We start from the raw sequence: 25955 nt of genomic DNA on the forward strand, positions 1-25955 counted from the left end.
GAAACACAGTCCACACCTCTTACGTTTACGGATTGAAGGTTGTGCAAACTGATCGCCATATGGATTGTCGTCAACGAGGCAAACGTAAAAACAAAAGGAGAATGAAAGGCTGGTGTTCGGTGACAGGAGGCATGTTTCGCTGGGCGAACAAAGGAACAAACAAACACGAGGATCGTTGTCATACAAACATGGCTACAATAGGAAGGTAACAAATTAGCGGCAATTACCCGAAACTTTCATGTTTTAGCTTTAAAGTGGCAAAAATAACTCCTATTCCAATACCGCATCTGCTTAAAGAAAAAAAATAGCGAATATATTCGAAACTAGGGGGTCTTAGGTGTAACGTGATTACAGTTCTCTTATTTTACGACAGAAATCGTGAACTTACAAGTTAGTAGCGGCTTTTAGGCCATTCTGTATGATTAATAAGTCTGTTTAAAGAGCAGGGCTTTCACCAAGTCCCGGCCGTTACACATGAAGTGGAAATGACGTGACCCACTGGTTAAGCACGATATTTTGGTCGGTTGACATTTTGCGAGTTATTTTGGGCCTCAGTGTACGTGTCGATCGGTCGGGTGATAATTCATTGCCGGGAGAACGTGTTTTTCACGTCTGCTTGACCAGTGATGACTAAACAAAGAAGAATGCTAGAATGAGCCTCACTGTCGCAGAGGAAAAGTAATAGCCACCTTACCACATACGCACCAAACACAAGAAAACATCATACAAGAAATGGTACAGAAAGGCCGCATTTTTTCGATTTTTAGAAGAACTTTTATTAACGTCACGATGAACTCAGTCTGGCCTTGTTTATTTGTGCTAGCCATTCGCTGCAACATAGAGTCTACTTTATTCCTGATGCTCGACAAAAGATCGTAGTTTACGTCGAAATTCCGCGTCTACTGGAATTGACTCGAGCTGTGTAGAGAAAGTGTCCGTTATTCTGTACACTGCACTTTTCGCTTCGTTTTTGATGCTTTGCTGTTGGCGCAACATAAGGTTTGTTGTCTCTGAAGTACAAATAGGAAGGACTTTTCCGTGTTTATCAAGCGTCTGTTAGAAGCAAAATGGAGGGATTTAAATAATGTAGTTGGATTAAAGCGAGTTTACAGAAATGATCAAAATATACACCTCGTGGCTGCTTACTACGCATTATCAGTAGAACACTGCCAATTCATGAAAAAATTATAACCCAAATAAATTAACATTTATATTCACTCACAACGACTAAATCCAACAAGCAGTTAATAACTTCATGTAAACGACGTTGCACGACACCGTAGTCATCTTCATTAAGTGAGTATGCAGATAATGAAGACAGACTACGAATTGACCAACGATAAATATTGTGCTCCGAATATAAGTTTGCCATGCTGTGGCTGGGAATCTGTAAAATAAACAACTAAATATTACTTTATTGCAGGTCATAAAAAAATGAGTAAACTTAACTGAGACTTTGACTAATTAATTAAAATTAAGTGGTGGCATCAAAACAGATTAGCGTTTTATAATGAATTTGACATTTCACGTTTTGGCACCATAAGTAATCCATCGCAACTAAAAGAAAACTCTTTATTTGTTTAATTTGTATCCTTGACATTTCATGCAGTTCATACCTCATTGAACAAAAAAGATACCACTGGAAACTTTTTAATGGCGGAAGCTCCACGTTGTAATAATGCTTGGATTTGACTGTTCAGTGTTTTGTATGGCACTTGTGGGACCTACGTATATAGGGAATTGGTAACGAAAATATATCACAAATATATTATTTTATTTATATCTTATATACAGTAACAAAGGTCGGATTAATTAAAACAGCGAAGAGAAGGGAGTTAGCAGCAAAACGACAGTTGTTACAAACACGCTACGGGTAAAACTATTTGAGTTAAAGTGGCAAATAAAGCATAGATACTGAAGCCACAATATAGTAGTGTGGGGGAAGATGGGACACCTTTAGCACAGAATATCTAAATATCCTGAACGTGTTTTAAACAAATAACAACGGTTTATGGGAGTCATGAGGATACCGTTTTATGAATATTTGAGTTTTCTTTGTTAACTACCAAATGTGACGAGAAAATAGAATGATAAGGTGTCCTATCTTCCCCCACCCTACTATATATTTCTTTACTTAAAGTGCAACTACATACCTCCTGATAAGGTTGGATGATTGGCACTGGACTAGAAACATTTGAATGCAATGCAGCTCTCTGTAAAAAAGCCAACTGTTAAAAAAACAACTGATAAAAAATGGTTAAGAGTATGAAATGATAATATATAGAATTATTCAAATACAGAAACAAAGATCCTTTAAAATGGAGTAGAGAAACTTTTAATTTTTTTTTTTTTTTTTTTAATAAGATTCGGATTTACCAAAACACAGACAGTTGAAAAGCAAACCTTTCGTATTTGTTTTGTCCATAGCTTTGGTGTTGGAACAGTCAGCATTGACCCGTTTAAATTGGGTGAGTTAAGTGGGTTGCCAGCGTTTGTAGTATTCAGTGAAGATACCTGCACATTGTATAGCATGTAGTCTAAAAACCTAGAATCTTTTTATATTTAAAGCATGCAAAGTTGAACATATTACAATTTTTATGTATTAGGTTAAAATAAAATTCCGCTTAGGGCTAAACAAAAACATTTTTTGCAACTTTTTTTAGCAAAGTTTAGCATTACGTAAAAAATAAATTCGATATTAACAAGTGTAAATCTGGTAACCATAGGTGACAACACCTGAATAATTTAATGCACAGCCAAGTTACACTTAAAGTACACTGTTTGGAGTTCAAAAAAGGGCAATATATTTTATGAATGATAATGATTTATGCTTGACAGGTGTAACTCACGTCAAAGCAAGACATGTTCACTCCGTCTAACGTGTCACATGACTTAGGTCGATGGTTGAATGCAGAAACGGACATAAACTGAGACGAATCTGAAATTAATAAAGAGTTAAAAAAGCAAAAGTTTGTGATAGTTTTTGCACTTAAATAAAAAAGGAAAAATGTTCACAAGTCTCTTTAAATGTTTTAGTTTTTTCACTGCACATACAACATTTTGAAATAAAAATGCAACAGTAAAGTAAAACTTTCTTAAGTAATGAAAAATTAAGAAGTTTAAATTTTTGTAGTATTTAACCTATATTTTGTTTCATTTAAATGAATTAATTAATCTCCTATGATCTTATACCTGGTGCAGGTGATTGACCGGACGAGGATTGAGAGGATGATGAAGATTTAGAAGATTTTGTCGTTTTCACTTTATTTTGTTCCATTCTCACTAAAATTATGAGGGCGAGATAAAAATTATTGTTAATATTTTACTTACATACGGTGCATAAAAAGATGGTTTGTTTTTAGATATTTGATTAAAATGATGTTTCTATGATTTTCAGTTAAGCTTTCCGGATGCTATTGCTACATTAGCATAATAAATTTCTCAAGAGTTTAAAACGAAGCATTTAACTATACCTCATTTTAGCATTTAGTTAAAGCGCACCTGGTCTTTTTGGCCAGTTAGACAACAGTTACTTAAACTAAGGTACTTTGTTTATGGTCACATCATATGGTCTATAGAAGGACATATGTTGAAACTGTTTAATACTTGTTTGTGTAAATTAGTGAAAGTATCAAAACCCTTGAATTTAGTGGTTTTAAAACCCTACATTAAGCAAGTGTTCCTCTAAGAAAAGATAGTGTTTCCAAAAAAAAAGAATGTCGGTTAACTTGCAACAACGTTGGGCAAAAAAGCAGGTAAAACTTACAAGCAATTTGTTTGTGGTCTTTTATACTTGTGGTTAATTTCTTCAGTCGTGCAAGGCATTCGTCCAAAATAAGGTTCCATTTTGGTTGGTTAGCACTACCGGTGTCATGGGAGATAATGTAGATTTGTTTCCTTTTAATGCTTGAAGAACTTGCAATGCTACTCAAGTACTGGAACGCTAAGTGCTGCGGAAAAGTTGTATATGACAATCTAGTTACTGTAGTTTAGGTAATTAATTAGGATAAATTGTAAACACAGATAAATCTAAAGTAGATGCTGTAGTATTACAAAAAAAAGGACAAAATTGTAAAAAGCATGAAAAAAATCAAATTCTGGTCAAAATTGATAGTTTATTGATATTGAAAGCTGACTTTTAATTCAAAACAGAATCTTCGGTCTTGCGCTCATTTAGTTTTGACAAGTAAGCACATCAATCAAACAACAAACATCCTGTCCCTGCCTTCTTCAAATCTCAAAATCTGTGACAGTGGCGTAACGTGACCGGATTGATGATCATAGTTAGTTAGTGTGGCATCATGCACATAGTAGGTTAACAGCAGGGCAAATGTAAAAGCAAATTTTGCGATCCAAAATGGCAGCAAAAGGTAGCCACATTACACACAAAGGAAGGAGTGGAAAAAGTAAAAGATGAACTGGTTCACTTGGACTTTACTTCTGTTTCAAACAACCCTATTCTCGTTTGCACACCCTTACTTAAGCACAAATGGTGAGAATGGATTTTAGAACTTTAAAATGATACATTTTCTAAGATTTAAATTTTATTTTTTTTAATTTTTGATTAGATTTAAAATTTTGTTTTTTTTAGGATTAAGTTTTTTTTTATATTTTAGCTATTAAATGAGTGGCCTAGAAAGAAACTGTAAGTTTTCATATTGATACCGCATAAGCAGATTAGTATTAAAATCATTACAATTTGGTTCAGAATCCTGCAACTATGCAAGAGGATGTGGTATTGATATTACACAAACTCAATGTGAGCAGCGGAATTGTTGCTACAGACCATCAATCATTAGACGTCATAACTGCTTTCAAAGACAATTGCCAAGTGAAGAAAATTTACCAGGTAAAAAAAATGAAAGTTTGTAGCATTTAGGACAAAGATATACCAAATACTACTTCTTTTTTTACGAATTAAAAAAAATTGTTCCTTACAATCCAATTGTAAAAGAATTCTTTAATGAAAAATTAAGCAAAAGTTTAAATAGAAGTAATTAACTATATCCCATTTGCTTATTTACTTAAAACTCGCCTGAATGTACACTTTGAGATTCAATCACGATCATTTTGTTGCTTAGTTAAACGAAATAACTGAATTTTTAGTGACTGGTAACCACAATGGCCCATCAACAACACAACAAGCAAACATATTAAATGGTGAAATGGAACCACCAGATGCCTTCCATTTACCACCACAAATGGAGGAATATATAAACATGTTCACACACACTGGAGACACTCAACTTACACCGGCCCAAGCCCTACATATTGCAAACACAGTGAGTATGATAGACCAGAATGTCAGCACTATATAACTTAACAGCTTGCCTTGAGAGAGTTTTTCCAAGTGTAGTTAGATGGTAACTACATACAGTTTCTAAAATCCTTTAGACTTGAGTGAATGAATTGATCATGCATGGCAGGGCATAACAGTTGTTATATTACGGATGTTCTGTTTCACCCACTTTGTAAACGCTCGACTTACCATGTATGTAATTTTGTGGGTGATAATTTTTTGGAACCATTTTAAAATACACAGTTTTGGCTTATCTGTAAAACCTTTTGTTTTCAGTTTGAAAAGTTCCTAATGCAGCAAGCAGCACGAGGTGTGGGGATGAACTGGGATTACAACAGAAATGAAATCTTTCATGCATTAGTTAAAACAGACCACGCCACTTTTCTTGAAGAAGTTGTATTTGATAGCGGAACTACTATAAAATTAAACCATTCACACGAGGAATTGGCTCAAAGAAATATTACAGCGATTATAATAGTGGAGTATTTGACTATGGGCAGAAGAATATTGAAGGGAAAATCATTGTATAACACAACTGTAAAAAAGTGAGTGCTTTTTACTATACATAATTGTACGTATGGGAAAAAATGCATTAGACTGCAGTAGCTCACTGTGTTTTGAACTCCCAATATTAAACAACGACATTCATATATTGAACTGTTTAACAAAGAATTAAAATATTTTGAAATCAGAATACAGAATTTAAAAAGAGGACTCGCACAGCTACATTTTCAAAAAATTGATAACATATAGTGTGTAGGTCTATAACATATTTGATATATGTTGTGTGGTTTTGTTCACAGAACAGTTGGGGTGAATGGATTGGAATGTCCTTTGGAAGTCGATATCATAGATAACTCAACCCTTTTATCAGTGACTGCATACGATAGCAATTGGAATAAAGTACCCGTGTTCGTTCACTTCACATTCACTAAACTAAACACCACAACTAACAATTCAAAACATGAAGAGAATGAGGGGTGGGTACATGTGTAGTTATAATTGAATGGTGATATACCAATAACACAACTATCTGTACTATAAACATATATAGTTTACCAAGACTTTAATATTATATAAACATTCTGAAAGTTATCAGTTCTACCTAAAAAAGAAAGAAAAAATTCCCACCAAAATATAATCACCTTGAAAACTGGCACAAGGTGTATGAACTCCTTATAATGACTGTCTATTCCAGCCATGCAAGGAAAATACCAGTTCCATTCATTCTGAATCATTAATGACCAAAGAGTATCCATAAAACATCATCAAATACAAAACCTAATGGAACAATATTCTTCACCAGACCTTCATGTCAATATATTGATGAAACCACCAACCAGTGGTCACCATATGGATGTAAAGTTGTGGGTAAAGGCCAAGGTTCCGTTCATTGTTTCTGCAACCACACAACCAAGTTCTCTGTGCTTTTTGTCGTGCGCCCCTTGCCCTTTGAAATGCCACCACACCACGCCAGTAATATTCTGGTACAGATCGCTTTCACATATTTTCTTTTGTCTAGCCAATGTAATTAGAGGCAAACACACGCAATAATGCCACTAAGAGACAATGACACTTTGTGGTAAAAATAGCTCCAATTATCTAATGGTGTATGGCAGGTTTCATTACGAATGTGAATACACACAGTATGTTTATAATCAATATGAGTTCCTGGTAATTCCCACTTACGAATCATGCAAAGATTAACATACGAATTTGAATATTACGGCAAGTCTGGCATGCTTTCCTTCTCCCTTCCGATAATAAACTTAATTTTATATCGTCTGGAAAATGGCCTATTTTAACTCTGACATCACTGAAGAGCTGCCATGTTTCAAGTTATTTTAATTTACTCTTGACACTCCAACACACACAGATTATATTTTTTATATATACTGCGGGTATACACATATTCAGTGTATGAGACATTCTGGCAGCTCCATCTATCTTGATACAAATAACTGCAATTACCAAAGAAAATTAACTATATTAATTTTCCTAACATTTAAATCTTTTTTTTTCAGGTACTGGAATTCGTAATGGAAGGTTTATCCTTCACATGCCTCACAATCACAATGCTCAGTTTGTTCCTCGTTCTTCGAAGACGATCCAAATCATCAACAAGCACAGCAGCAAGAGAGCGCACCATCGTGCATATTAACTTTATTGCAGCCCTGGCAGCTTTACACTTGGTTAGATTGATCAGTGAGGCTTCTCTTGGCAATAATGGAATGTGCAATATGACAGTGGTCCTGAGGTGGGTGATTAAGTGTCAAACCTTGTTACTTTTATTAACTGCCTATGGAGAATGTTGGTGTCTATAGCTATTAATAGCAGAATGAGATTAAGAAGTATTTGAAATTCATGTCAAAATAGTACGAATGATGTTGAATGAATGAAACTCCTTTATCCTCTGCAAAAAACAGTCATTATAACCTTGTTTTGTTTCATACACTCTGTGCTCGCTTACAAGTTATCAATAATACTACCTAGTACTTGTGTTGTTCTGCAATAAACACTGGTAACAAAACTAATAACATCAACATAAGACAGTTGTTGTGTTACAGTCATTACTTTGTGCTTGCAAGTGGCATTTGGATGCTGATCGAGGGACTTGTCCTGTATTTGAACCTTGTTGTTAAAAGCATGAAGTTCAACAGACTTGGTTGGTACAAGTTTGCTGCTGGATGGGGAATTCCATTTGTGATTGTTTTTATATCAGCCGGTGAGTCAAATATACACGACCTGTCATTTCTGGCTTGCCCTCAGTTTACCCTTTGTATGATAAGTTGGCTTTATTGCTAGGGATACTCTGACAGCTTCAGGTATTGTGGTACGAATTAAATCTGGTACAGAAAATTACTACAACATCCCTTCACAGAAGATAATATATAAGGCACTGACAATGATAAATTTAAATATCTTTTACACTTTCTTGCAGTTGTTGGATTCACACATGGAATTTACGTCCAACGAGCAGAAAAACAAATGCAGTGTCCTCCACTGAATGGTGAGGTGACTATAGATCAGACAGAGGTATGTACAACAATTTTACTAATACAGTATCAGTAATAATGTATATGAAACTTGAATATCCAATAACTTTTGGCAAATAGCTACAAATTATGTAATGTCTTACCCAGCAGTAACAATATTAAACGGTTTAAAAATGCTCAAGTGTAGTTTTAAATTTAAAACCCTTGCCTTATTTTTTTTTTCGCTCTCACTTTTTACAACCCTTGCTGCTCCTTCCAGATCACTTTCAAGTACTGTTGGCTTGGAACAAAGCATAACATGATATGGTCAGCCACTGGACCCCTGATCGCTATTTTTATCATTAACTTCTTTATTCTTTCACACACTGTCGCATTGATTTTAAAGCTGAGCTTAAAATCTAAGGCAATGAAGCCTTCAAGTTCCAAGAGTAACCATGGACAACATTTGTGGTAATTACTAACTGATTTTTAAATAGAACTGAGAATATCTGTGTCTAAGAATGGACAAAAAAGGCTAACAAAAAAAGTGTTAAAAATTTAAAATAGTACAGGTTTTTTCAAATAGTACTAGGTATATCTGTGTCTGTAGATGAAATGCCAACAGTGTTGGAAATAAACTATATCTGTAATAAAGAACATGCATATTTTACTATCTGGTATTAAGCTATGTTGAAATATTTCTTAAAAATATCCTGAATTCTTTGTTAAAATTACCAGTACTAAACCATGTTGAAAAAGGTCTTGAAAATATTCCGAAAATTCGTCTTAAGTTTTTTTCCAAATGCAGGCACACAACAAAAGGGATCCTGGTTCTTTTCCCAATACTTGGTGTTCCATGGTTGATTGGATTCCTGGTTAATATTCGGGAGTATCACGTTAACATTGTGTTCCAGTACATCCATGTATCACTGAATGGGTTGCAAGGAGTGTTTATCTTCATATTTTACTGTGCAGTGAATAAAGAGGCAAGTTTTTTGGGGATAAGAAACTTTGTTTCCAATCACATATATGAAAAAAAAAGAAGAAATTATTAAACCATGATCCAAAAATAATGTACTCCTAAAAATTACTCAAAAAAACATTTCATGACCTTTTTGTAAAACTTTTTGTAAACAAAAAGGCAATGACTGATCCCAGACTGACTGATATTCCAACTATCCAAATACTAAAAACAAAAGATACAAACAGAAATTAAAAGAAAGAATATATTCACCTGAATTTCAAGGTAATTTTAACGAATTAGAATTCCGGATAATTTAAATTCAAAAAATCTGTTTTAAATTAAAAAAAAACCAACAGGTGAGAGAGATATTGTACAGAGTAATGAGCAATAAATGGGATCAACACAAGTTGTCTGCATCGCGGTCAGCAAACAACTCATTATCAGCAAGAGATAGATGGAAGAAAAGTATCCAAAGTATCATGAATGCTAACAACAGCACAAACTCACTGCAGAAGCAGACAAAACAGTAAGTGGATAAAATTAGAACTTAAGCATGTGGTATAGTGAAAGTTTTTACTGAAATTTATAAAGTCTTGCATTTGTTTAATTATAATGAAAGTTGAACTATTGCAATACTTTTTAGGAAAAAATGCTTTTGTTTTTGAATTTGCAATATTTAAAAAAAATTTTTTTTAGGAGAACAAACGTGAATTTTTGTTTACAAATTTGTTATAACGATTATAATGAATATTATCCTAATATATATTATGTTTAAAACAGTAATCTGAGTCAGTATTCGGTCAATACTGCACAAAGAGCAAGTTCTGGTTCAAACTCAGCAGCAAGCACAATCTACAGAACAAAACAGTAAGAAATAAATATAACGGATATCATACAGATAGTGCCCTATTAGTATAACTGGTATAAGTAAAAGTATTCAATTCAATATTAAACAAAACAGTTAAAAAATTTCCGGAATATTCAGAAACTGAATTCTAAAATTTACTTTGCAGAAAATATTCCACTGGTTCATTCGACAGATCTCGAATGAATAGTTTCGGAAAACCAGGATTAAGTTGCAGTCTGCCTCGTGGTATGGGTTACCAGACCATGCCACAAGTTACAAGGACTCCAAGCACAAGGTCATTGCACTCAGAGAACAACAGCATTCCAAGGATATGTAACCAATGCGGGAGTCTTAAAACGCATTCTAAACTGAGTAGACTTGATTCAGGCTGCAGTAACTGCAAGAGGCATAATCTTTCAGCCAAGTCTTCAACAGACATACATGCTGATGCTGCAATGGACACAGTATGCACGGAGCTGCCTGTGGTGAACCAGAGGTGGCATCGAATGACAGCAGAAGAGTTTAAAAGATTTTCGTCCATCCCAGAAGAAAAGAGAAGAAGTGGTGTGAATTCATTTTACCAGGACAATGAGACTAATCCACTGCCATGGGAGAAAAAGGCAAAGACAATTGAACGAACCAATGTCTCACAACGGTTCGGTAGTTCAAATACTTACATTGTACCAATAGATGTGCATGCTGCATTAGAGTCTGATAACGAAGAGGAGAGAAGCATAGGTTCTGTGGCCGAAGAGGAGAGAAGCACAAGAAGAAGTTCTGTGGCAGAGGAGGAGAGAAGCACAAGAAAAAGTTCTATAGCAGAGGAGAGAAGCACAAAAAGAAGTTCTGTGGCAGAAGAGAGAGGACCAGAGGAACCATTACAAACTAATTATTTCAGCATGGTTAGACATAAGGATGCTGGCAACACTGTTAAGATGGTAGATGTTGATATAGATGATGATGATGATTATGCTGAACTGCCTGAACCAGAACAAACTTAGCAATCCAATACGGACCCTTACACTGGGTTATAGCCGGTGGTACAGTAAGGGGGTTTTAGAGGTCACAACCCCTATTTTTTGTAAAAAAAGAGTAAAATTTACTGGATTAAAAATGCAATTGCAGTATCTAGTTCTTTTTTAAAGAGAGTTTAGTAATGAATCATTTTACTAAAGATTGTCAATCGTGTAAAAGTAGGTGTTTTAGGCATAAGTTTTTCGCTGGATCACTGATTGTTACGTTACAAGTTTTAATATTATGCTGGCAAAAACTTTATACACCTGTGCCAACTGTCAAACTATATAAACTACAATAACTTACCTCTGTATTCGGCCTGTTTATGACTAACTACTGTAAAATATGAACTAAAGTTATCTATAAAATAAATTATACACTGAGCTGTTTCAAATTGAAGAAGTACATCTCAGCATTCAAATTAAAACTTAATTAGCAATAAAATTCAAACATCTTGTGAAAGAAACTGTGAGCTTACCTGAACAAGAAGTGGTTGGTCCGAGGTGAGATTTGATGTCAGTATCTTTGGTTTGTCTTCTGGGAAGACAGAATCCATTCGAAATGGAAACATCTAAAAAAAGATAAACTTGTTTTTAAAGCTTGGTAAAAATGGGTTATTTAAGTATAGCACTTATTGGTTTTATAATAATGGAAATTTATGAAAGATCCAATTTATATCAAATTCAGTATCTTAATGATCTGGTGCTACGAAAACGTAACCAACAAAAATCAAGTCCAACCACTAGTAGTAAAAGAGAAATATATTTCGCCTAAAGGGCATCGTCAGTCTCTTATTCAAATAGAATCTCAGTATCTTAAAGTAGACATGTCAATTATTGTAAACATATTAGCGAATATACCTTAGTTGCATAAATATTGAATAGATGCCAAGATACATCATGAAGAAGCAGCAATATTGTACCAGATACCCACAGTGTCCATGCAAGTGATATAACCCCCATAATGTTCAAGGTACTTACAATATGGCCATCACTGAAATGTCAAGTGTAAATAAAAGGTTATGGTTTAAACAAAAGGTTTCTTTAACTTCTTTCTTAAGGTTTCTTAAGTTGAAAAGTTAAAGTTTACTCTAAGGCCAAGGTACCACATAATGCTGGAAAGCAAAAATGTTTTTGTATTTATTTGAAACTAAAATTTATATGTAACTAACACTTAATGCAACAAACTGTAGGATAAGTCTTCAAAAAACATGCATAATCAAATCATGCAGCAATGGTATGTACTGGACCCTGTTTAATAAGTAAGAGGTAGCACCAGATGAAGCCTTTGTTTAACCAGACACTTACCATGGTCCAGCTCTGAAGAGATCAGCAACAAATTCTCTTGTTAAATATCCAATCAAGTAATAGAAGATTAGAAAATACTGTAAGAACTTCGCACACGTTTTGTAACTTTGTACCAACATTTGATGGAAGTTGCATTTTATGGAAATAAAACGGGCTTGCTGAAACAAAAAATATAAATTACATATATTTTATATATTATCACTGGTGTCTATTACCGGGGGCAGGGGGGACCCGCCCCCCTGGTTGACTTAGTTTAACCTTCATGTGCGTTTTAGTTTAGCCTTCATGTGCGTCTTAGTTAAGCAAACACTGACATTTTTTTCGCTCCGCTAAGAAATTAAGAATGATTTACAGTGTGAAAAAAATCAACACCTATGTATATATTTATATATATTGCAAAGCAAAGTTTTGCTATTTTTTAAATTTAAAAAAAAGGCTTTTAAGAGTCTTGGTGTGTATTTTAAAGTAATGAAAATAAGCCAATGTAGACCCACTAGACCCAAATGCAAAACATGCTGTTCTCTATTAACTCTGTATACAGACTAGATCTAGACACAAGTACATGAAAAATTATTGAATTTTACAATAGTATATGTAAAGTTTACCTGCACTATTGGGAAGTTAAGACAATACAGATGCTTGTTAGATCTTGAAACAAAATTGGCTGCACCAACCACAGAACCAAATAGTATCAATATGTAACATGATTCATTTAGACACCTTTGTTAAAAAGTGTTACTTTTTAGAATTGAAAAAAATAAATAAAAATATACAAATGTTGCTTAACTTATAACACCATTAACACCAATAAGTTTCAAAAGAGAAATACTTAACTTATAGTAAATCAAGGACCTTTAGAAATATATAACTTTATAGGGGTAATAATAAAAATAAAAAATGATTGGAAGGAGTACTTTTATATTCGTATTAGTAAAAAGAGTATTCAATTCTAAAACAAGAACTGTAAATAAAAGTTATTCGAAATTTCCCACATATGACTTACACATAATCAGGCGTGTTCTTGCACTGAATATAAACAGTGGAAAATTTGCTTTCCGTAATACCCGCTAGGAAAGCTGTGATAACCCCACATAGAACCCCATGACACATGGTTAGGAATATCCGTTTGAAACTAAACATGGCAACCAGAGATTGAAAACGAGTCGTTGGCAATTTGCATGTCACTGGATAAAATCAAAACCATTTATTTAACTTAGGTTATTTTTTAAATTGTTTAAGAGACTTCAGAAGGGATTTTTATACAATAGGCCATTAAAAAAGGTTTAACAATTTATAGAATAGGGTAATGTGTTTAAACATATATATATATTATATATATACCGTAACTACCATAAATATTACATAAAAATCATAATAGACTCGAAAAAAAAGTTTAAATTTTATGAAAGACACAAACACATAGTTTACCTTTGGAGCCTTGCATGTGTAGCTTGACAAACAATGAACTAAGACATGATATGCAAAAGATCAAAACCCAAACACGGAATGAAAAAAGGAGAAGAAAATAATCTACATAAATAAATACATAAAATATAAAAAAATTACAAATTTTATACTAATGTAGAATGTAGATAGCATTTAATAAAATACCATTAAAAGTCAGAACCATACAAAAATATTCTACTATACTATCTGTGTTACTTTACAATTAATCACCCAGCATATTCTTACCATACACAGCATAAATATGATTTGAAGGTGTAAATGTCCATACAAATAAAGCAACCAAAAGCCAAGATGAATTAACTACCCAAGTCCAAACAGCTGCTGCAGCATTTCTCCAAATAAACTCCTAAATAAACGACCATAAGTTACCATATTGTACATTGTTGAGTAAAATGCATTGGTTTAACACACAAAACGGATTATACGATAAATCATCCCAATGCAAAATAAAACAAATATATAAATATTAATATATATATACCATACCTGGGAAATCAACCAGTTCTTAGCCATATTATCTTCGTAGAATCGGTAAAACCGCAGTACACATTTAAAAGAAATATGAATATGTAGACACTGTTGGAATTGTAATCCAACAAGGCAACAAGCTTAGCCCCTTAAAAGTTCACAATTGATTTATAACAAGCTTGACAAAAATTTCGTAGACTTCCCGCGACTACAAAAGTTAGACATTAGTGTTGCGCACACGGTAATTTAAATTGAGCGCCTGTTCGTATGAAAAAAATGGAAACGGGGAGTATGGTGATGAGCAGTTTGAACGGGCAGTACAACTTTATACTATAATATATACACGTATATAATATTTTAAACAAATGATAAGCAAATGCGTAAACTTGGACACTGCTTATTCTCAATACCTCCAGTTTTAAGAAAACCTCTTGGTAGTTCTAGAACGAAACAGTTGTTAGATAACTTGGATTATTATTATAAATGAGTGAATGCACTACAAACGGCATGAACAGCATTATCAGTGGAAATGTAACAATTTATTTAGCTTTAAACTGCCTACCTTAAACTGTCTTAGAAAATAATATGATGGCTACATTCCGGTTTGTGATGTTAAGACACACATCTTAGTTTTATTGTTGTTCGAATATTAACTAGACAAGAATAGAAGATATTACACAACGAAAACACAATTGTCCTTAATTGATAACAAGCATCAACATATTTGGTAAGTATTGTTTAAATGATATGGTAGAGTAGGGTAAGATGGGACACCTTTAGCACATATATTCAAGTATTCTGATCGAGTTTTAAACAATTAACAACGACCTATGGGAGTCATGAGGACAAAGTTTTATAATTCTTTAAATGTTCTTTGTTTACCACCAAATGGGACGATAAAATATAGGTAAAGGTGTCCCATTTTCCCCACTTTACTGTATTATCAAAATGAAGCATTTATAGAAAAAGGGCGTTAAAGCGAATCATGGCGTAGGACTTTGGATGTGGGCCATAGCAAACTTTTTACCTTCACAATATTCAGTGTTTGCTACGCAGCCTGTTTTTGTGAAATATAAAAAGGAGAAACGCAGTGCTGTATGAATGTGTGTGCATGTATATGATAAACAGCCTATTACAACACAATTTGCATCATAGTTTTGGCAAAATACTTTTTATAAAATTACAGAAAATATTAAAATATTGAGTTCAAACCAAAAAACTTGTTTGCTTCGGAACTGCATTCATTAAAAAAGCTGTAAAAATGTAATTTAAAAAGCGAAAAATGTTTGAGAATCTACACAGCAGTTGAACAATTCAACTTAATAGTTTCTTTTCGTGAAATAGTTTTCTTAAAATTCTTTTTCGCATCTCAATTTGTGATGTCACAGAGACTCTTGTTTCGCACGAAGTGCTTCATTATTTCATGATGATAAACATTGAGCATTGCATCAAGCAGATATTCGAGTTTCAGCCGTAACTTGGGTCGAACCAGACACTGACGATCCCGCTGACTGAGGACCTGTTTTCCCAACAATTCTACTTGGAGATTGGCCATTAGGTGGCAACATTGGTCGGCTTAAATCTGCTGACTCATCAATGTCGACATCATCGCAAGGAAGTCCGGAGTCACATGATGTCGCTTTTCCACTTGCTGAGTCAGTATTCCGAGCCCGTGAGTCATCATTTGGTAAAGGGGGAATTCCCTGAGCCCCAGGGTGGGGGCCGGACCCCTGTCGACGATGCTGCCTTGAGTCTCCATGCGAAGTTTGTTTGTTCATTTCTTCCATCACTGTGTTATAAGCTGGAGGTTTAGGTGCTAGCAGTGGTTTCATACGGTCAGGAGAGCTTGGTGGGTAACTTTCACTCTGATCTTTGTAAACTGATAATGGTATTCTGTCAGGGCGGACTCCACTTCCAGGTCGTGAGCGTGAAAGAAGAGCAGAGTCCTCACTTTGGTCGTCATGTGAAGTGTTTTCGATATTCCCGTATACTCTCTGCTGCTCCGGATGGTGGAATTGATGTTGGTTGACAGACTCCTGTCTTCTGTTCATCGCTTCCTGAGGAGGAGGGTAGGGAAGAGGAGATTGCTGAAATGGCTCTCTTTGCTCCTGATGCGAAGGGAGGACTCTCAAATGAGGAGGATGATTGTATTCAGAAGATGCGCAACTTCCACTACTCCTGCTCTGGTTGCTGCTGTAGTGTTGATTTGGATGGGGTGGGTTAAGGTATCTGTTCTGCTGGGGGTATGGGTGTTCTGGTTGATACTGTGGGTGTTGTTGGTTGTAGAAACCAGCGCTATGAGCGGATGAAGATGCCGTTCCAGGAGATTGGTATAGTCGGGATGCAGGACTTGTGTTAGGAGCACCAGGAGGAGAAGATGTAAGGAATCCAGATGTTGGTGATGCAGAGTAAGGTTGAGGAGGTTTGTTGATCCCGGGGTCATTCCTGGAGGATGTAAGGAAAATGTGAAATTGTGAGGAGCGAAATTAAACTTAAAAATAGGATTTCAATTTTTTTTAAAATACAAAAAAACAGATAAAACATTTTTCAGTTATTGTAGATTAGTTTTACAGCAACAGTTTAAAACATCCTTATTAATTTTTAGTATTATTAGAAGTTTAGGAAACCTAATTTAGGCTTATGCAGGATATTTCATACCAATAAATAATACAAACAAGAAAAATAAATTTTGGCTAAAGTTAATAAGTAGTCAATTAAAGCAATTTTGCTCCACATAATTCAAACAAACCCTACATTAATACACAATACTTCCCACTTTACTTACATCATAACAGGTCTCTGTTGTTGTTGAGCATAAGGTGCATATTGCCCTCCACCCTCTTTCATTACGTTCGTCAGCTGTCGGTGTATTCCTTGTGCTAATTGTGATGTCATTCTCGTTGTACTCGTTCCCTCCCAACCAGCAAGTTTTGAATGCAGGTCCTGATGAAATATTAAGATAAGCTTTGTTATGAGATTGTTATATAGTTCAGAGACAGAGGTGGATCCTTTTTGGAGTAACCCAAAAACCGCAATAAATAATGAGTGGCAGGTACATAAATTTATTGTAAGACATACAACATAAAGGAGTAAGCAACAAAAAGGAATAGAAACAACAACAAAGATTATTTGTGTAGAAAATGGCAAAATAAAAGACAAACTGCATAATTCAGTGTAAACATTTGGTGGCAGATAAGCAAAGCTGTGAACATTTTAGGTTGCAATGAATTTAACTGGATTGTTAACTAAATTAACACATAGTTTATGTATAAAGGTACTTACAGCAAAGGTTGGTCTTTGGGCTGGTTGTCCACACCAACATTCATGCATGAGTGAATATACTTTGGCTGGACACTGGTCAGGACATGTAAGCAACTGCCGGCGACTGATCATATCCAACACCTGCATGATATGAAAGTTTAGAGTCTATTCTATTCTACATGGGTCGTGCAGCATAGCACACCATGGGATTTCGGCCATGATTGCCCCAAGTTTAAATTTTACATGAAAATAACTTTCAATAGAACTTACCTCATGGTTGCTGTATCCACAGTAAGGTTGCAATCCATAGCTGAACATTTCCCACAAAAGAACTCCAAACGACCAAACTGCAGATTTGTCAGAAAACTGCCAAGTTTTTAACGATTCAGGTGCCATCCATCTAACAAAAGAATAATTTTATTACAGAAGAAACACAAAAGAGTTTGTTAAGTGTAAGGGTTATTTTAAAGCAGTTGTTCTCTAACTACACAACTTTTTCTGCATGGCTGACAATTTTGACAACCTATTAATGGTCACTGGGGTTGAACTAAGGAGGTAAAGTGAAAAACCACAATGGTAGCAGCATAAAGCCTAGAGTATCTTACTATGGGCAAACTTATAAACCATTGAAATGCAATATTAAAAACTATATTCAAAAAAATTGAAAAGGTTTCAGTCATATTTGTATAAAACTATATGGCTCTAAAAATGCTTCAAATTTATATTAAAACACAGAAACACCAACCTTATAGGAAGCATCTGACCCCCTTGTGGGTTTCTATAATAACATGAGAGATATGAATCCCTGATCACCCCTAAGTTACAAATCTTAAGATCGAGATTTCCACAAACTAAGACATTACGAGCCGATAAATCTCGGTGAATGAAATTGTTCCGAGTCAAATAATCCATTCCTGATGCAACCTGTGATGAGAGATTCAGTTCAATGCTTTCTTATATTTATGAGTGGTAGTTCTATTCTGTATGGGTGAGGTTCTGTGGTAAAGTGGTTAGCACACCTGCCTCTAGACCAGACTTTACAAGTTTGAGGTTTGATGCTGTTACCATTGTGGGCGTGTCTGTCATTGGGCAAAACACTTAACAAAAATTAGTAAATTGGGTTGTCAGCCATACATTACAACAAGTTATAAGGAATAAAGTTGCTTGTCATCTAAGGATAAATAAATTACATTTATTGATTCAAGCCCAGTTGATAGTCACACACACTATATATTCTTTAATATAAAGAAAACATTCTTACTTGTATTGCCATCCTTATAAAGTCAGCATGTTCAATAGATGATGAAGCATGACTGCTTGCACTGCTAGGTGGTTTAGCAAAGTCTGCTTGAGGTGAATGAAGGACCAAGTATTCGTGTAAGTCTACTCCATTTGTGTATTCGAACACCATACATCTTAGGCTGGGTTGTGTGACTACAGCCTGGAGAACAATTGTATATTTGTACTATGCCCAACTAAGTCACCACAAAACAAATAAAACACATTGTATAATTTGACAATGAGCGAGGTTTATGAGTACATTATGTACGCTTGGTGTATAACAAAACACCTATGTTATAACTTGACAGTAAGCATGAGGTGTATGAATACACCATATATCTGGTGTATAAGAAGACACCCATGTTATAACTCGACAGTGAGCATGAGGCGCACCAACCTTGAGGCAAGCCACATTAGCATGCTGAAGTTCTGAAAAAGTTTCCATTTCTCGTTGAAACTCTTGTACTTGTGGTGGGGTGGATCGGTCGTTTAATGTTTTCACAGACACCTGTTTATGTTAGAATTTGCTTTCATTATTTGAAATACAAAAACGCTTTCTCTATATTATGATGTTTAAAAAAAGAGCCTTTACTGAAAACAAAAAATACATAAACTAAAAAAATAGTTGAACTCAGAATTGCCAGCTGTACGATAGTTTTTTTTATATTAATAATAATAATAATAATAACAAGCCATTTTCGCGGTGGGCACTGGTTAAAGAGTCATGAGGTTGACTTACAGGTTCATTAGGACAGTAATGTAAGTTGCTAAGGATTTGAGCTTTGAAAACTTTTCCAAACTTTCCATCTCCAAGTTCACCAATCACATGGACCATATTTGAACTTAACTCGGGAACTTTTGCCTGTGATGTAATAATTTGTTAAATTATGTGGATATTAAACATAAAAAAAATTGTTATAAAAAAAAACAGACATTCAAATCAGGACAAAAAATCGCATGTTTTTATATAAGACTTTCTAGAAAAAACCTGCAAAAATCACATGTATCTGTTAAAAAACACATGTTAACCTCATGGCAATTATGGATAAGTCACCTTTTTTGCTGAAAGCGTCCTAGTTTCCATGGGAGTTCCCTTGTTATTTTTGTTTGTCTTCTTCTTTCTTCTGCAAGCAACACAGAAGACAATGATAACACATCCCAAGAGGAGAGGAATGCTGACAGCAGGGATGAGGATCATGACAAGATCCCCGTTTCCTCCATCTGCTCCTCCTTTCTCAAAATCTAGGAGGAAAATGGGAAAAGTTAGAAAAATAGGGAAAATCTTGCGATAACTGTATCAATAAAATAGAATAGTTTAGAAAAACTAGGAAAACTAAGATACACCACGTCCATTATTGAACCTTAAAATAAAAAAATTGCAAAAAAATAAAAAGTAATAATTAGTAAAAAAAAAACACCCAATTAGGTACAATAAAGAAAGTAAATCATAAACCGTTGGGGCAAAGTTAAACTCACTGCATTTGGGGACCTGACAAACTTCCTTCTTAGTAAGAGCAGTGTCCACATAACACCATGGTGATGGTAATGAAGCACCTGGGTTTCGACAAAAGTTGTGTCCACCAGCCAAGTAGGAATACTGTAAGAGGTATTGTGTTTATTGTACACAAGTATATTATACAATATATTATAATCTATGCATGTGTATTATTAATTTTAAAAAGTTAAGGACCCCTGGCTTAAAAAAATGATTTAAAAGCTAAACAGTACACAGCTATGTTAAGAACTATTTTGTTGTTTTAGACTCTTTTAGAGTATAGCATTGACATAAAGTATTTCAGTATTAATTCTTAGAGTGAATCTGAAAATTTTAATAAACAATAGACATTAATATTTTACCTCAAACAACATATCAGCTGGCCAGTTTTTGCATGTTTCGCCTGTTGAAGCCACACTTAAGGTTCCTCTGTACTTTGCACCAGTTCCGTTATAACACATGTGTTGCCTGTTTACAACACTTGGCAACCCAATAGTTGTACAGTGGTCATTAGTTGGGGTGGTTCTTGGTAGGCTACTGCAATCTGAAGTTTCAAATACTCTCTGAAAATATTTAAATTAAATGAAAATATTAATAAAGCTCCTATTTCAACTTGTTATTTTGATGACAATTTGTTTTACAAACTAATAAAAGGAAACTTTGGTTGCTATACTTCTAAGTTCTTTTCCTACCGGTGAAAATTTGTCAGCATTTTGGTTGAAAAATTCGTTCTTGCAAGTCTTATGTTTAAGTAAGTCACAATCTTCTTGACATAATCGCAGTGGTTGAGGATCTGCCATTATGACATCACCAAGATCATTCTTCTTACAAGGAGAAAAGAAATAATAACAAAACGCAGCAGGAGCATATGTAGAGCAGCTTGGAGAAACATCTTTCAGATTCGCTGTAAATTTAAACAAACTTGACTTTTATGAACTGCTAAAGCTATTGCAGTGATTAGACCAGCAAACATGACTTTTACTGTTGATTTGATTGATATATTTTCTTGATAGTGGGATTTTCCTAATAACTTAATTTTTCTATCTCTATGTTTGCCACTCCTGTGAAGACAGTCGATCTACTGAAGCTATTGCAATAAGGGGATAAGCAAACACGACTAGAAGTTGATTTGGAATAGTTTTCTTGAGTGGGAATTTCAGTTATTTATCGATGGTTTCCACTCAGTGACAGTACTTAAATTTTTGTTTACAGAATATATAGTAAAAGAAAAACAACGAACCTAGAAACTGCAACGCTGTTGAGACTACTTGTTCAACATTTTCTTGTTTTTGGAAAAACTCAAGATAAACATATTGACCTTGTAGGAATCGACTGCAAGCAAACCCTGTGTATTGCTCACATCTGCCCTTCACGTATTCACTGCAATAAAAACATTCAAGTATTATCGACAACCAAGTTACTGCAAAAAAATAGAACATAAGCCTTTTTTTAAGCATAGTTGAGTTAAATTACTACAACTTAGTCATTAAGCATAAGTTTTAAATTAAAAATTCTTTTAAATACTTACGGATCTACATGCGATATCCCGGAGTCTGGTGGAGCTTCTGAAAATGCAATAAAATATATGTATTACTGTTAGTTTGTGAACCCTGAGACGTGTGATGGAGCAGGCGTATTGCCTCAGTATAGCTCAGCATGCTATAGCATCCTATATAGAAACTGCTCTATAAGAGTGAGGCATTCAGTGAGACGCATCAGATACCTCAAATGTAGATCTATTATTTCAAGTTCAAACAAAGTATGCTATCATCTCTAGATCCCACCAATTCTTGTATATTTAACTTTACAATATTTGCAGAACTGATCAGCCGTCCTGATCCCAGTTCGCGTGGTCATATTAAACTGGATTTAAATCAACTATTTAAATTATTTACCGAAATTTACAGAATGAGCGTTAAAATCCGCATAATACAAAACAAACAATAAATATAACCCGATTATATGCACAGAAAAGTAATGAACAAAACCAAGTTTTTAAACTTAATCTGAAAACTGTGTCTTCGTAGCCCAAGGCAGAAGTGAGGCATGATAAGTAGGATACACGAACTCGTAAAAAACGGATTAAAGCAGCTTAAACTGGATCAGGTTTACTGAAAGCATGAAGATGTAGCAACCACGAACCACGTAAGTATAACAAGGTTAAAAGGTTTGTCAAAAGGGGGACCTGGACCGGGTCTGTCTGCTACCAGGCATACCAATGTGTTAAATGCTTATACTGTAATAGTATCTTTCATGAAGTCTAGTAAAAATTTTATTTATTAGAAAAGAATGTAGCAACTAGGATTCTTTAGTGGGGCTGGCATATATCCCTACTATTTTACATATTTCCTCAATTTTAATGCTAAATCAGATAAGCCATAAACTCTATACTAACGACATAAGTGTATGTTTAGTGACAGGTGTGTCTCCCAAATTTCACCTAGTTAGACATGGTAACCCTAATACATATAATCTACAGAAACACTTTCTTACCGAATGAAACCGTCAGGTAGGCACTTGTTGCCACTCTCCTATACGTATTTGAAGCTTCACATCTGTATTGACCAGAATCTGCAGTGTAGACGTCAGATATTTTCAGTAGTGACCCCCACGATTTCGTTCTTATGTTAAAACGCGGATCGTCCACTAGTTCAGTTCCGTCTTTATACCTGGGTAACGTTATGAGTTAGCGAGTTATTATATAAATAAGGTATTACTTGTTACGACTGTTTAAAAACTTGCACATTGGCGCGTGTGTATGGTTTGTTTATATAGTAGGGTGGAAAGATGGGACACCTTTAGCATATAAGAGAGTGTGGGGAAGATGGGACACCTTTTCGTTCTATACTTTTTTTATACTATTTTTTCTTGTACGTCATTTCAAATTCGCGCGGGAAAATAAATTTACCATAAACATAGGCTATAAGTTACGAAAAAAAAACATAGGCTATAAGTTATCAAAACTATTTTCATATTTACATAAACGTCCCACTTGTTTATTATCATTCGTTAACTTACCAAGTAAATATAACAGCATCGGTTGGAGTGCCTTCTACTTTGCAACGAAATATTGCTTTGCCACCAGATTGCAGCGTCTGATTTACCATATCTTCCATCAAATTCAATTCCATATCGGGATCTAAAACAACAAACAACTGATCAATAAATGTCATGTTAACCTGTCGCTCCCATACACACAATTTAAACTGCTGATCCCAGGCCAAGATTTTAGCCGAACTACACGGAAACGCAGTTCCGTGCGGTTTTAAGATCTAAGAAATCAAGCGTCGGCTAACTGATGGCAAAATCAAGTTGCTAAAGCCATATGCGGAAATACATGCATGACTGTTGGTTGGTTTAAATTTGTATGACCTTTTTGGACACATGCATGACTGTATGGCACTTTAAGTCTGCCGTTTTATCCTTGTGTGTGGGCCCATCCGTATTATGCCCAACTTTAAATTTATTACACATACTCGAGATTCTTAGAAACAAGAACGACTCGATCTGCTGCAAAGACGCTGTGACGTCAACGGAACTAATACGTAGGAATATGACCAGGTTAATACCTACCTAAGTCATTATTGATCCATCTTATACATAAACGTGCATTAGTAAACTGCGTTTGAATGCACACAGCTTATAGCTATCATTTACGATTTTCGTATTTAAAGCAATAAGATTGAGGTTGCAAACCCGATTTATATTCAACCACAGTTGCTTCAGCGAAACTTAATCTAGAGTGTTGTGGCAGTTACACCAATGTTCCCGGTGTTAAAATGATCGAGCGTTTCGCAATATGTATCGTATATATATGTTTTTATCACGTGCATTAGGTGCAATTAAGCATCTATAGTAGCGTTTTGAAAATGAGTACATTGGTCTAAAATAATTTCATTTATTTCAAAGTCTTTATTATTGAGTGTCTAAACTGCCTCGGTAGGATAGAGTATTATATAGCACATTTAGGCATTTGGGTTTATTTAGTGATAGGCGTAAATCTTAAAACCACGGTATACTTGGTAAGCAATTGGTGAATAACTAAACAGACGGCGTGTTATAACACCAAATACTCATAAATTCATTTGATTAAGAAACCATAGCAGCATATGTTAAGTTATTGATTATAGATTGCCACATCGGTATGCAGAGCATGTACACAAAGTATGGCAGATGCGAACACAGAATTGATAATTATACACATTAATTTTTAACGAACCGACATCAGCCAAGATCACTAATCCCAACAATAAAAATTATATCTGTGTATTTTTGCACCCTGGAGACTCTGCACGGTTTTATTACGATTTTTACACGGGTATCGCTAGATTTCGCTCTTTTTTGGCATGTTCAAATTTGCGAAGCAATGCTTAGTTAGGCAGACATGACTTTATTTTAGGCGCCCTTTTGGAAACAGGAGCTTAGGCTATGCCTGTTATATGTCTCATACACTCTTACCACCATTGAGGGTGATATCTCGGACAGTTAACGTTCTATGGCACCGGGGGATTAAATGGCAACTGAGCAAACATTCCGGCATGGTAAAAGCGATTTAAAAGTTCAACAATGACCACCCACGTGTTATGTATAGGTGTTTGAAATATAATCCACGCTAGTATGTTTGAGTCACGGTTAATAAACTCGGTTACGCCGGTTGAATAATCTACGTTGGGAATTGTGAGATCACATCCTAATCATTGTGACATCATATTCCAGTCATACGTCTTGGCTATGCTCCAAATAACACTAAGCATGAGGTATATAATACACTACGTGTCTCTCGTATATAATATAGTAGGGTGGGGGAGATGGGACACATTTAGCGCATAATATCTAAATACGCTTATCGTGTTTTATATATTAAACAGCGGTCTATAGGAGTCGTGAGGATATGATATTACAATTCTTTGCATTTTCTTTGTTTACTACCAAAAAGGAAGAGCAAATGGGATAAAAAGGGGTACCATCTTCCCCCATCCTACTATATAATGACACCCATTTATAACTGAATAGTGAGCTTAAAGTGGTATATAATAAGATACACTCTGTTTTAACCCGACAGTAAGCATGAGGTGTATGAATGTACCAGTGCCATGTGTTTCTGGTGCATGAGAAGACGCCTATACCTACACTAAGTAACCCTATACTGCATGAAGCTTCTTGCGCTCATGCAAAATAACCACGAAAAGTTGCAACGGCGAAATATTTTGAATACCGAGGCCCCAACCATTCGTATCTGTGGTTTGTGGTATTTTAACTGGGGCAACTTTCGAATATGAATTATAGACATCTTGGATTTTATGACGTAAGTAATTAATTCCAGATTTTGCCTTGTATGCTACATTCGTGACTTTGTGATTGAAATTATACTCTAGAACTTTGACCAATCTCTTGATTGTCACGTAATAAAGATAACATTGTTTAGAGTTGTAGAACGGTAATTTGAATCGCCTTCGTCAGAACCGCAAGTGGAACACGCAGCACGCCCACTTAATTATTGGTTTGCTACGAAAACTCGAAGCAAAAAAAATTCAAAAATTCCGCCTTAACTTTGAGGTTTAAAACCTACTAATATCA

At 34.9% G+C, this 25955-nt stretch overlaps 3 protein-coding genes across 5 annotated transcripts in view; 1 reads left to right on the plus strand and 2 right to left on the minus strand.

Annotated features, from left to right (window-relative positions):
• Positions 1-35: 35 nt before the first annotated feature.
• On the minus strand, positions 36-14585 carry LOC100186210 (nucleoporin NDC1). Its single transcript, XM_002129421.4, has 16 exons — positions 14360-14585; positions 14099-14219; positions 13835-13936; positions 13410-13590; positions 13012-13126; positions 12407-12564; positions 11960-12092; positions 11578-11670; positions 3767-3950; positions 3193-3282; positions 2850-2938; positions 2404-2514; positions 2154-2213; positions 1617-1724; positions 1223-1387; positions 36-1053 (listed from the first exon to the last, which is right to left on the minus strand). Exons 1-16 carry the CDS (start codon positions 14384-14386, stop codon positions 850-852), a joined length of 1941 nt encoding a protein of 646 aa, XP_002129457.1. The 5' UTR covers positions 14387-14585; the 3' UTR covers positions 36-849.
• LOC108949702 (adhesion G protein-coupled receptor L2-like) lies at positions 4135-11493 on the plus strand. Its single transcript, XM_018812891.2, has 14 exons — positions 4135-4492; positions 4709-4849; positions 5107-5282; positions 5576-5844; positions 6103-6279; positions 6606-6786; positions 7324-7556; positions 7867-8024; positions 8241-8335; positions 8555-8745; positions 9083-9260; positions 9595-9764; positions 10019-10105; positions 10252-11493. The coding sequence occupies exons 1-14, from the start codon at positions 4414-4416 to the stop codon at positions 11084-11086; spliced, it is 2970 nt and encodes a 989-aa protein (XP_018668436.1). The 5' UTR covers positions 4135-4413; the 3' UTR covers positions 11087-11493.
• A 353-nt stretch (positions 14586-14938) lies between the features above and the next one.
• LOC100176053 (inactive tyrosine-protein kinase transmembrane receptor ROR1) overlaps positions 14939-25955 on the minus strand; it is a 19194-nt gene continuing 8177 nt past the window's right edge. For 2 of the 3 annotated variants that reach the window (XM_026835413.1, XM_002123820.5), the window contains exons 5-20: positions 23397-23517; positions 22872-23047; positions 21907-21943; positions 21619-21758; positions 21071-21282; positions 20741-20941; positions 20360-20480; positions 19938-20125; positions 19623-19745; positions 19281-19391; positions 18864-19043; positions 18348-18526; positions 17873-18002; positions 17624-17743; positions 17127-17284; positions 14939-16786 (exon numbers count right to left, since the gene is read on the minus strand). In XM_026835413.1, the coding sequence (XP_026691214.1) occupies positions 15790-16786; positions 17127-17284; positions 17624-17743; positions 17873-18002; positions 18348-18526; positions 18864-19043; positions 19281-19391; positions 19623-19745; positions 19938-20125; positions 20360-20480; positions 20741-20941; positions 21071-21282; positions 21619-21758; positions 21907-21943; positions 22872-23047; positions 23397-23517 (3194 nt within the window). In that variant the 3' untranslated portion in view covers positions 14939-15789. The remainder of the gene's footprint in view (positions 16787-17126; positions 17285-17623; positions 17744-17872; positions 18003-18347; positions 18527-18863; positions 19044-19280; positions 19392-19622; positions 19746-19937; positions 20126-20359; positions 20481-20740; positions 20942-21070; positions 21283-21618; positions 21759-21906; positions 21944-22871; positions 23048-23396; positions 23518-25955) is intronic. The other variant, XM_026835414.1, reaches the window with a different exon arrangement.

Source organism: Ciona intestinalis, chromosome 8 (genome assembly GCF_000224145.3).
Source record: "Ciona intestinalis chromosome 8, KH, whole genome shotgun sequence".
NCBI classification, from domain to species: Eukaryota; Metazoa; Chordata; class Ascidiacea; order Phlebobranchia; family Cionidae; genus Ciona; species Ciona intestinalis.

Coding starts and splice junctions, on each gene's coding strand:
- LOC100186210 (XM_002129421.4), bottom strand. CDS start 14,386: ATGGCTAAGAACTGGTTGATTTCCCAG. Junction 3,283..3,766: donor AGACCACAAACAAATTGCTT/GTAAGTTTTACC, acceptor TCATAATTTTAG/TGAGAATGGAACAAAATAAA. Junction 2,939..3,192: donor CGGTCAATCACCTGCACCAG/GTATAAGATCAT, acceptor TATTAATTTCAG/ATTCGTCTCAGTTTATGTCC.
- LOC108949702 (XM_018812891.2), top strand. CDS start 4,414: ATGAACTGGTTCACTTGGACTTTACTTCTGTTTCAAACAACCCTATTC. Junction 9,765..10,018: donor CTGCAGAAGCAGACAAAACA/GTAAGTGGATAA, acceptor TGTTTAAAACAG/TAATCTGAGTCAGTATTCGG. Junction 10,106..10,251: donor ACAATCTACAGAACAAAACA/GTAAGAAATAAA, acceptor TTTACTTTGCAG/AAAATATTCCACTGGTTCAT.